Raw genomic sequence first — 12,130 nt, 5'->3', positions numbered from 1 at the left:
AGCGACGTGCATGGGGGGGCGGCCGTTTCTTACAGGTGGTTGGGCATCGCCTCCTTCGGGGTCCCGGAGAAGCTGGGCTGCGCCAACTTGCCGCTGAACAGCCGCCAGAAGGAGCTGTGCAAGAGGAAGCCCTACCTGCTGCCCAGCATCCGCGAGGGCGCGGCGCCTGGGCGTCCAGGAGTGCCGCAGCCAGTTCCGCCACGAGCGCTGGGACTGCCGCGTGGCCGCCGCCCCCTCGGCCGCCAGCCCCCTCTTCGGCTACGAGCTGAGCAGCGGTGAGTGCCGGGTGGCGCGGGACAGGGGCGACCCCTCCTCCGATTCCTGTAAAGGAACATCGATGGTGCTTGTGTGGTCCCGACGCGCTCCCAATCCCCGGACGGGGACGGGGAGCCAGCCCCCGGGCGCAGGTGCGGTCCTGGAGTGGGGGCGGGAGTGCGGGCGGGGGGGCTCCCCAGGTCCTGAGCCAGAGTGCTTCCTCCTTCCCGCTGGGCCCGGCTGGAGTGGAGGGAAAACTCTGACACTGAACCCCGCCGACCCCTCGGACCCGTAGCGCCCCCCTACCTGGGGGACCAGCTGGAGAAACATGATGTCGGCGGCAGAGAATGCTGCGGCCGCGTCTGCTGGGCCTTGGACAAGCGGCCAATTGCCGCGTTTGCTGGCTCCTTGGAGCGCCCGGGAGACGGAATAATGGGGATTTTTAAAGGGATTGTCCTGGACGACCCAACGTGCACTAACCAGAGCGCGACCACTCCGCTCTTCCCTTCTCTCCCCTCCTCTGCGCTCACCCGGGGGCGGGAAACTGCGGTGAATAAAGTTCCACTCCCAGGTGCCTGGTGACTCGGTAAAGATAAAAAAACAAACAAACAGGGAATCGGGGTTTTTCCAGGAATATTAGCCGATGCAAGGAGTTTTAGGACCTGGGCGCTGAAAGATTCGTTGTTTTTCACATTTGTTTCCGTTCTCCCTGCGCCTTTGACCCCTCCCCACCCGGTTCCTACACACGCCGCCGCCCCGGCGTGGCCTGGGCCCTGCTGCGTTTTGGCCCGCACGCCCTTCCGAAGGAGCCCCGACCCCCTGCGGGAGGAAATAAAAAAGGATGTGCTCTTCACAGTTGCTGAAATGCGGAGGCATCAGCTGTTGAAGAGGTTTATTGGACAACGGGCGCGAAATTGTTTCCACTCCAATTTAAACATCTCGAAAGGGAAAAAAAAGTCGCCTGCGGAGTCTCTTAGTCCGTTTTATTGATGCTGTAATAGGCCTTTAACTTTAAAAGATGTTAGCCCAAACGCTATTGCTAGGGTGCTAAATACATATTCAGTTATTTTCCGTAACAATTTTTTTTTTTTTTTTGCTGGTGACATTTCAATGATCTTTCATTTTAATTATCTTTAAGCCTGTAAGAGGATTAGTTAGTACTATATAAAGTGTATAATGGTTTCAAGTTAATATTAGGATTGTTTTTAACGCTATTCTAAAGAAAGGAGAGTCTTTAATGTGAAACTAAACATGTATCATTTATCACCTAATTGCTTTGATCTTGGTTTAAGTTTAACTTGCTTTCTGATAGGTATTACTCAGGAGAACAAAACTGCACCAAATTTTTCAGCTTGTGTTTCGTGAGAAAACATTTTAAATTTTAAAAGAAAGGTAATCTGGACTCTTTGGGGGCATCGTATACCATTTACTGGTATCCACGCAAAGGATTTTAAATTTGACCTGTATTTATTGGGCTTTGATTGTCTATTAGGCACTGAACTAGGTGCCAACATCAATTTTATATTTTAGGTCTTTTTACGTCTGAGAACAATGATAACCAATATCTGACGATCCCTCAAACGGGATATTAACCCAAAATTAATGTTGCTTTCTTAAAAGGCTACCACAATAGGAAATCATCCTTTTAAAATATGCACTCATTAAAGCATCCGCTGGAAGCCTTCGAAAAATTGCTTCGCTGACAAGAGAATGAGTAGGAGGCTCTGTTATGAGCATAAACAGAGAGCGTATGCCTCTCTCATTTAGCAATCTATGTCTTATTCTAGGCACCAAGGAAACAGCGTTTATCTATGCGGTGATGGCTGCCGGCCTGGTGCACGCAGTGACCAGGTCATGCAGCGCAGGCAACATGACGGAGTGTTCCTGTGACACCACCTTGCAGAACGGCGGCTCAGCCAGTGAAGGCTGGCACTGGGGGGGCTGCTCGGATGACGTCCAGTACGGCATGTGGTTCAGCAGAAAGTTCCTGGACTTCCCCATCAGAAACACCACGGGCAGAGAAAGCAAAGTGCTGTTAGCAATGAACCTACATAACAATGAAGCTGGAAGGCAGGTATGTATTGGGAAATGGCATAAAATTCATGGCTTTTAGGTAAATAATACAGGGACGACACTTGTGCATGAACCTGTTCAAACGGTTTAAAAACAAACCGTACTTTCAGTCTAAGAAATCTATGTGTGTATATATGTATGTATATTATGTTTTGTTATGTACGTATGACTGTAAATTTATACATGTTTTTCTTTCATGAGCCTGTACTGACTGCATTGATATAGTTTTAAGTTCTCCATCTAACGTGAGTTCAGTCTTGTTATAGAATGTATTTGTGATTGTATACTTCGTATACCTGAAATGCTGATTGTAAAATCGTAGAGGTATAAGTGCCTGTTGGGTTCTTTGGCTCCACCCCCTTAGCTGATTAGGGGTAGAGCCTGAGTAAGATCTACAGTATCCGCCTTTCTAATGGGACTGGATCAAATTTCCTCAATTGGACTTTTGATTATTTTTTTATATCTATTTTTAGGGAGCAATGGCTCCTAGACCTGTTGTCTGTTTTACTCTTACTTTCTCTAGCAAACATTCTTAAATACATTTGGAATGCACGATACTTAACAAATATGTTTTTTTAAAACAAAGTTTTTTAAGGGAAATATTTATTTTATTTAAAGCTATGTAGAGCCATTGTAAAATTGATAAATACAGATAAATGTAAAGACGTTCTAGATCTATTAAATATGTGGATATTTTAAAATATAGATATATTTCAGCAGGAAGCAAATTTGAAGTACCACCATCTAATTAAACTCTTTTATGACTCTAGGTTTTCTTAAAATGGAATAAATTTGTAGCTTAATTTAACTTTTATACATTTACCGTAATAAATATTGACACAATAAAATTTGAGTTCAACACCATAGTTGAATTACTTGGCAATTCATCTGACTTTCCTAAAACAGCCAAAACGTTTTTTATGAATATATATTTTCTATCTTATAATAATCTTTTCAGGACAGGAATATCAGCACACATCATATACTATTGTAAATACCCAGTAACCTATGAAAGTCCCAAAGTATCATTGCAATCTGCTACCTCTCCTGAAATAAATTAAAACAAGTTTCAATATTTCTCACGAATATTTAAAGTATATTTTGCATTTTTTTCACATTTTTGGAAAGTGAATAAATGGAACCCAATTAGAATAGTTGAGAGTTTCAGCCAGTTTTCTTTATTTAACCACTTTGGTTTAAAGTACAAAAACAACCCAGCTGGTGTGGCTCAGTGGTTGAGTGTCGACCTATGAACCAGGAGGTCAGGATTCAATTCCAGGTCAGGGCACATGCCTGGGTTATGGGCTCAGTGTCCAGTGTGGGGCGTGCAGGAGGCAGCCAATCAATGATCTCTCGCATCATTGATTTTTCTCTCTTTCTCCCTCTCCCTTCCTCTCTGAAATCAATGAAAATATATTTTAAAAATACAAAAACAGAAAGCTCAGTAAATATATCACCATAACACATCAAATTCAAAATTTCAATTCAACTTGAATGTTCAATTAAAAATTGCAAAGTAGGAAATTAGTAAATAGTTATGTAAACTTTTTGTTTTTGTTTAAGAATTTAAAAAATTAATTTACCTCACTAAAGTCACTCTTCCTTAACACCATAGTTATGCATATGCATCTTTTCCTTAAAGTTTTATATTTTAAAAAATTAATTTATAGTTTTTGCTGCAATTTAAATATTATCCAATAAAGAAATTTTTAATTATTTCTAATATATTAATATAAAAGAGTTTAAATGTAGTTAACATATGTTCTTTAAAACTCGAGTTAAGCAAGAAAAAAGCATCAAGGTAAGTCAAATTAATATATTTAAAAAATAAGAAAACAATTAAATAATGTTTATTATTAATTTAAACCTTAAATATTTGTTAAATAAATTGTTAGAGATTTTAATTTTTTTAACCAGGAAACAAAACTCAGAAACTCAAATTATGATCTCTTGAATGAAGTCCTCTCTGAACATATGAAATGTCTTTAAGTCTCTAAAATGTATTTTATTAATAATATTAGGCAACGATTGAGTTTTATTCCATCTTGTGTGAATTTTTAAATTATGTAACAATATTTGCTTTTGTAACTATTAACTTGGGTCTTAAGCTAGTATTTATAATCTAATTTTATTAAACGTATACAACTATTCAGCACGAATTTTAATTCTTTTTTGGCAAAAAAAATTTCCTCACATTCCCTAGGTTTTTACTATTGCTTTGATTATGCAGAAAATAATTGAGTTTATACAATTATACACATTTTATATAAATTAAACTTCCTCTACTAAATTTTTTTCACGGTGTTCTAGATCAGTGATTTTCAACCTATGTGCCGCAAGAGTTTTTAAAACATTCAATACCTGACTATTTAGTCAGGGGCACTGACCTCTTTTCCCTTAGATTATCAATTTTAAAAAATGACAACAGCCAACACAATGGCTGTATGGTGTGAATGAATCAAAATTATACCTATTTTCTTGTCAGATGGGCTAGAAATATATATTTTTGGTGTACTGCAGAATTTTGGTAACTAGTGTATGTATGCCATGAAAAAGGTTGAAAATCGCTGAAATAAATAGAAACTTAAAATATTAAAAAACATTACCTGGATATTTTGAAGGTATTACACTGGTGTTTTTATTGGTCTTTTCTCATAAAGTATTACAATTGAAAGCATTTTTGTATTTTTCTTTCTTTTGGTGGCCAAAAGAATAAAAACCACCATCACCACCACCACAACAAACTAACCAGGTTTCCAGGTTATTATCTAACATGGAAGAATGATCAACTCCATTTTCAATACTGTCAAATGGGATTTTAAATTATAGGCACATCCTGAGTCAAGTTCAAGGTCTGCATTCAATTGAGTTGATTTCCCTCGTCTCAAAATCCCAAACTCCAAATGTCGAAAAGCGTTCAGAGAAATGTGGGTACTGGCGCTTAGTTGTGTTGTGAGCAGGATAGATGATTTTCTAACCGCTGACCTTAAATTCCCACTTGGTTTCTGACACCATTCCTAAAGTTATGACTCCAAGAATAATGTTGCCGGATGGCGATTGGCTAACAGAATGATGTGATGTCTTCCAGGGGCAGAACTTCTGGGAATAATGTGACTTGGAATATTTATGGGTATTGCTTTTGGTGTGCTTAAAATATTTCCATTCTTCCCATGTCCACCTCATAAACTTTTAAGTTTTCCTACCCCATAATTTGTTTTATGATGACTAACTCAAAAAAGTGGGAAGGGCCCAACCCCAAATTTTCATTGACCTGTTTCAAGAATATTTATAAGTACTTGAACAACACATAAGTGTTTTGCTTTTCAGCAGATTCAAGTATATTTTTGGACTAAATGGCATGAAATGGGTGAGAAGAATAGATATTCTACCTTCACCCATCCAATCTTTGGTCACAGTTTTCATAGAAACTTAAACAAATCATCTAATAGTTGACAAAATGAAATGCTCATCATGAAATGTTTCATAACAGTTTTTTGATCATTTCTGTGAAGTTTGTGTAGAGCAATATATTGGAAAAATCACAGCCTGCTGTGTTACCTGAGTCAAAATTGTGGGACCAATCACTCCTTAGACCCTTCTCAAACATTTTCTATTTTTACCTTTAAGCATTAACGATACATTTTTTGTATTTCACTTCACTAGAAGTGTATCAAACCAAAACTTAACACAAAGGAGCCCAGTAGATTAAATGTTCCCTTCCTAATTGTTCTCCCATAGTTAAAAATATTCCACCAAAATGTGCACATCTGTTTGCAATAGTTAACAAAACATTCCTCTGTTAATATCGTTATAAACCTTAACTACTCAACTAGAGTAGAGAAAGGAATTTTCTCATAACCACACACAACTCATTTGGTTGCTACTCTCTTACTTTCCCTGTCCCCAACCCCCCCAAAATGACTATGCTATCACTGGAGAATAGCTATTAACATTAATTAATACTCGCTGAAAATCTCCAAAATATATTTTTTGAAGTTCATGCAATTTTACTAAATATACTTGCATGTTCCACTACGTTTTTCCCTCTTTTACTAAAATGATCCAGCTTCATATAAAGATTTTGTATAATGTATCACCAAGCTTTCCTTATGAATGACAACTACCTTAGCCACAGTTTATTTTTCTGTAAAACAGGAATAATAAGTACATGTTCATAACTACCTACATTTCTTCCTATAAAACGAAATTAAGTAAAATCATCTATGAAACTAAGCTCGTGTGTGTGCGTGTGTGTGTCTGTGTGTGTCTGTGTGTGTGTGTGTGTGTGTGTGTGTGTGTGTGTGTGTGTGTATCTGCCACTGAACTCTGCCTTTCGTCAAATTCTTGTAGTGGTGATTCTATTTCTTTATTTAATCCCTATTGTCCAAGTTTCTTCCTTAGAGTATTATGGGGATATAATAATTTACATTGCATGTCAAGTTATTGGGATTCTTTTCTTTGAAGTTTATTTGTCTTTCTCTTCTAAAATATACGTATGTAAGACAAAAACACTTTCTTTTTTTATACTTTTTGTTAGGGACAAAAAGGTAATAGAATTCAAAGGTAATCAAATACAAGTTCTTTAAAACGTCACTCCTGAAAAGTTATAGTTAACTCCAGATATTTAACAGGGCTAGTTTTCTATGGCAGGAAAATTCCCCCCAAATTTTGACAGATTCAGCAGGTTGTGTCATTGAATTTAGAAGTCAGTCTCTTTATCCTTCAAACCCATAAAATAGTGTGTCACTCTTACGGGCTACCACTGCTGTGGGCTGACAGTGGTATTGGATCAAGGTCTTCCAGTACCATTCACCTCCCAGCAGTGACTCTTTTGTTTTAAAAAGGTGGTTTTTATTACTACCTCCAATTCAGATTACCAATAGAGAATGAATTAAAACTGTTTAAGTGAGTTGGACTAGTTATTCATTAAATATTTGGAGAGCATCTACTCTGTCTGCTACGCTTTGCAAATTGGCAACGTCATACATGATATTTGAACTGGTTAATAAAAGAAAAAGTCAGCTTTTCAGTCATGATACAGAGCCAAGGGCAGCTGTAAATCACGAGGTGATGACTGTAAGGAACGCTGATCAGGTTTAAACACATAAATATAATCCTTGGACGTTTGGCTTTCTTAGGGCAATTTGTTTTGTTATTACCTAGTTTTGGTTGAGCCCTTTTATTTCTCATATCCTTAGGGCACTTAAAATCTGAACAGAAGTAGACAGATTGCATTAATTTCAACATTTTAAAGAACTGAAGGCTTTGTGAATATCAAATGCCATAAATTTGACCAAATGAGCCTGTGTACCATACTTTTTGCCTCCATATCATTGAAAGATGCCGTTTTGCCTGAATTAATAAGAAGTAGACATATCCATTAACTTCTCAGTTTTGTGAACTCAAAAAGAACATGTGCGCTGTAGTCTAAAAAGAACAGGGTTTAAAATACTATTCTGTTTATTATTTTAAACACCAGTCAGAAGTATCAAATATGGCATAAATCAATGCCGTATGCTCTCATTCAAGTTGCAAATATTATCATTTGTTTGAAATATTCTGTCTCGTTAGATAGTTCAGAAACTTTGGTTAATTTGTTAGGAAATGTAACATCCCGCAAACATATCAACGTCATGTTTGGTACAAAATAAATAGCAACGTATAAAAGCCCTGTCATGTTACAGCTCGGATGAGATCTGTAAGTGGGATTTAAGCTGTGAGATTTTGCCTTTCTTGGGTGAGCTGACACACACAGTTTCCAGGTTATTGAGTGGATAGATCAGCTTTTCACTTCACCCAGCACGTTGACAGCCGTCAGCTCTGCAGCTAGCCCTGACAATTTATTGTTCTGCTCTGCCATCCTCTGGAGACTGAGGGAAGCTGTGCTGACTAGCCTGGTAGGTAAGAGGTTTGGAACCCTAACACTTTTTAAGTCTCTATATTGTTTTTGCACTGTTAGCCCCATTTGCAATTTATCTCCACTCTTACCGTACCTTCTTCAGAGACAGGGGGCATGCGTTTAGACCACCGGTTCTCAACCTGTGGGTCGCGACCCCGTTGGCGGTCGAACGACCCTTTCACAGGGGTCGCCTAAGACCATCCTGCATATCAGATATTTACATTACGATTCATAACAGTAGCAACATTACAGTTATGAAGTAGCAACGAAAATAATGTTATGGTTGGGTCACAACATGAGGAACTGTATTTAAAGGTTCAGGGGGTTGAGAACCACTGATTTAGACCTTAATGTGTGCCAGGTGGTGAGCGCTTACAGATCTATGTAATCTCATTTAATTTCTCAGTCTGTATAAATGAAGATCAGCACATAGCATTGACAAAAATCATGTAGATACTATTCTCTTTCTATGTTAGGATGGTGCTACTAATCCATCAAGAATATGACATATGTTTTGAATTGATTTTCCAGAAGAGAGGAAGGATTTTCTGGAAAATCACACTCTTTAGCCCCTTCGTCTTTTGCCCGGGTTTACAGTGATCAGACCTAAGAACTCCCAATTCAGTCAGTAGGTCTCATCTCTTGATGCCCGTTAGAATCACCTGAGCAGCTTTGTAGACATACCAACACCTGGACCCCACCTCAACCAATGAAATCTGAATGTCAGGGTTTGAGCATTGGTTATTTGCAAGGGTCCACAGATGTTTCCATGCACACTGTGAGTTGAAGGTGACTTCCCTATCAGGGCTTCTCACCTTTTAATGTGCCTATGGGTCACCTGAGGATCTAAATAAAATGCAGATTCTGATTCTGAGAATCTGCACTTCTTACAAGTGATACTGGCGCTGCTGATCCATGAACCACACTCTGAGTAGCAAGATGCTAAATGTATTAGGAACATGAGGACATGTGTGAACATCACTCCACACCCCAAATTAAACAAGATATTAGGAATAAAAGTAGTTTTCCTCTCATCTCTAATAACAATATTAGCCTCGCCCACTAGCTTAAATTTGACTTGGAAAGGTTTGCTAGGGTCCAGAGGAGGACAAAATACTTGAATGTTAAGCAGCCTGGAAGATCCTTTATGTTCAAAACCATCATTTTTTATACAGGCGGAAACAGACCCAGAGAGTGAAGTGATGAGGTGAGTTTGCTTCTGTTATTGAGTAAAACGCGCTTCATGAGTGATATTTAACACGGTTCCTGTTGGTTGCAGGCTGTGGCCAAGCTGATGTCCGTAGACTGCCGCTGCCACGGAGTGTCCGGCTCCTGTGCGGTGAAAACATGCTGGAAAACCATGTCTTCTTTTGAGAAGATTGGCCATTTCCTGAAGGATAAATATGAGCATAGTGTTCAAGTCTCAGACAAAATAAAACGGAAAATGCGCAGGAGAGAAAAGGACCAGAGGAAAGTACCGATCCGCAAGGAGGATCTGCTCTACATCCATAAGTCTCCCAACTACTGTGTAGAGGATAAGAAAATTGGGATCCCGGGGACACAGGGCAGAGAATGCAACCGCACGTCGGAGGGCGCCGGCGGCTGCAACCTCCTCTGCTGTGGCCGAGGCTACAACACCCACGTGGTCAGACACGTGGAGAGATGCGAGTGCAAGTTCATCTGGTGCTGCTACGTTCGCTGCAGGAGGTGTGAAAGCATGACGGACGTCCACACCTGCAAGTAACCACTCCGTCCAGCCGTGGGCACCACGCCTCACTGACCACAGTGGAGTGCCACTTTGCAGGGCTAGTGAAGTCCACTCTGGCCTCGAAACCCAAGATCCTTGGACCCTCCCAGAGTTCCCTTTACCTGGTTGACGTCCAGTCACACACTGAGCATGTGGATTTGGGGGAATTCTTCAAGTTTTGGGTTCCTAATTTGGTGATTTGGGGGAATATATATATAATCATCTGTCTCCTAAGCAAGAAAGAGCAGGAAAGAACCTTCCTGTAGAAGATCTGGTCATCTTCAGGATAAGATCCTTGACTATGGAACTCAGTTATGGAACTCAGTAGGAAGGGGTGACTGTTAGTCATTTTTAAAAGACACCTCTTACCGCAGCCAGGAGCGTACAGGTGAATCTCATTTATTCTCTCAGCATCTTATTTTTTTCTTAATATATTTTATTGATTTCAGAGAAGAAGGGAGAAGGAGAGATAGAAACATCAATGATGAGAGAATCATTGATTGGCTGCCTCCTGCACGCCCCCTACTGGGGATTGAGCCTGCAACCCGTGCATGTGCCCTGACCAGAATCGAACCTGGGACCCTTCAGTCTGCAGGCTGATGCTCCATCCACTGCGCCAAACCAGCTAGGGCTCTCTCGGCGTTTTAGATGAAGAAATCATGTTACATGTCTGTGCATAGAAACGGATGTTGAAAAGGTAACAGAAGTGGTGGGTGCTTTCTTTCATTTCAAAAGAAAGGCAATGAAAAAGAATTTTCGTAAGTGATACAATATTCCTAAAAAGTGTTTGGTAGGTTTAGTGACAAAAGGAAAGAATCAAAATTTAACAAAGTGAATTTTGTATAATTTGGATTTTAAATGGATTTTAATCAGGAGAATTTCTCGGTAAATCTCAGTAAGGTATGGAGTAAACTTTGATCTTCAGCTTCAGACTTTAATCGTAGACCAGTCGCTATTATTAAGAACCCAGCTCTGAATTACTGTCTGAGGAAGGGATCCTGAAAGCATGTGGGAAATTAGGGGTAAAGCACCCTTGAAACGTATAAAAACAGTATTTTGTATAGTATTTTGCTTTAAAAAATTTTATATTTTGTAAATACAGTTTTTAAATTATATGATATATATTAAAACTTAAGACATTTATTGCGAAAGCCCAAAAGCTAAGGCGATAAAATTATCTCAGAAATAATATTAGCTTCTGTTTTTCTTCATACTATCAATTCTGCCTTTTTATATATATATTGAAAAAGAAGCTAATTGAGCAGTTAGTTATATGGATGTGTATTTCTTGCCAAAATATCAGTTTTATAAGTGTTAGAGTTTAAAATATGCTGCAAAACATTGAGGATTGTGTTATTTCAAGCAGTGAGATTAGTTGAATTCTGTTTTTAATTAATGTTTAACTTGTAAAGTTATTATAATAAATTATACAAAAAGTGTAGAAAGTCTTCACTGAAAAAACAGAATCTAAATCAGAATAATGATCAACTTGTGGATTTGATTTCCTGGGTATTTATTATATTGTATGTAATGCTGCTTTTCCATGTGAATGTTGAATGGTCTTTCTTGTTTTAGTATTCACGCATGTATATTCACCATATTTTACAAGGTTCCTGGTAAAAGTTGCAGGGCTGTATTTAAAGTTATATTTTAATGTAACTGCTTAGGTTTTTTATGAATTGTTAAATATTTCAGTATTATATAGAAAAAATAGATTTCTAAGTTCAGAATGGACAAAGAAAGAATATTCTTTTTTTTTCATAACAAGCTAGAAAAATGTTTCCCTTTCCCCCAGGTCTCATTCTGTTTCCTTTCCATTTTATTACCAAGGCAGAACAATAATTTGTGGATAAGAGCAAGCACCTGGAAATATCTCAGGTCTAATATTAAAATCAAGGCTAAACATTTGAATGTGACCCTAAGAGTTTAACGAAATTGTTATTCATTGAATGTGATTCTCAGAAATGACAAGTGAACAAATATAGTGCTTATTTTAAAAACGGGTTTAGCATCCACTGATTAGACTAACCTGAAAAATAGACACTCTCATGCCCCCCCCCCCTTTTTACAAAGTAAGTCTATTTTATCAACATTAAAAAGTAAGCCATCTTTTTTAAAAGATGGAGACTGTAGTTTTCATTGAGGACCAATTTTTT

At 38.7% G+C, this 12,130-nt stretch overlaps 1 protein-coding gene across 1 annotated transcript in view; it reads left to right on the top strand.

The window, feature by feature from the left end:
* The window catches only part of WNT16 (Wnt family member 16), a 13,149-nt gene extending 1,259 nt beyond the window's left edge, over window positions 1-11,890 (top strand). Inside the window, 4 exon segments of the mRNA XM_006098704.3 lie at window positions 36-162; window positions 164-275; window positions 2,043-2,329; window positions 9,507-11,890. Coding sequence (XP_006098766.1) covers window positions 36-162; window positions 164-275; window positions 2,043-2,329; window positions 9,507-9,971 — 991 coding nt within the window. The 3' untranslated portion in view covers window positions 9,972-11,890.
* Window positions 11,891-12,130: the final 240 nt, after the last annotated feature.

Source organism: Myotis lucifugus, unplaced genomic scaffold (assembly GCF_000147115.1).
Source record: "Myotis lucifugus unplaced genomic scaffold, Myoluc2.0 scaffold_245, whole genome shotgun sequence".
Taxonomy (NCBI): Eukaryota; Metazoa; Chordata; class Mammalia; order Chiroptera; family Vespertilionidae; genus Myotis; species Myotis lucifugus.
The sequence above is the reverse complement of the archived record's forward strand: the minus strand, read 5'-3'. Positions and strand labels throughout refer to the sequence as shown.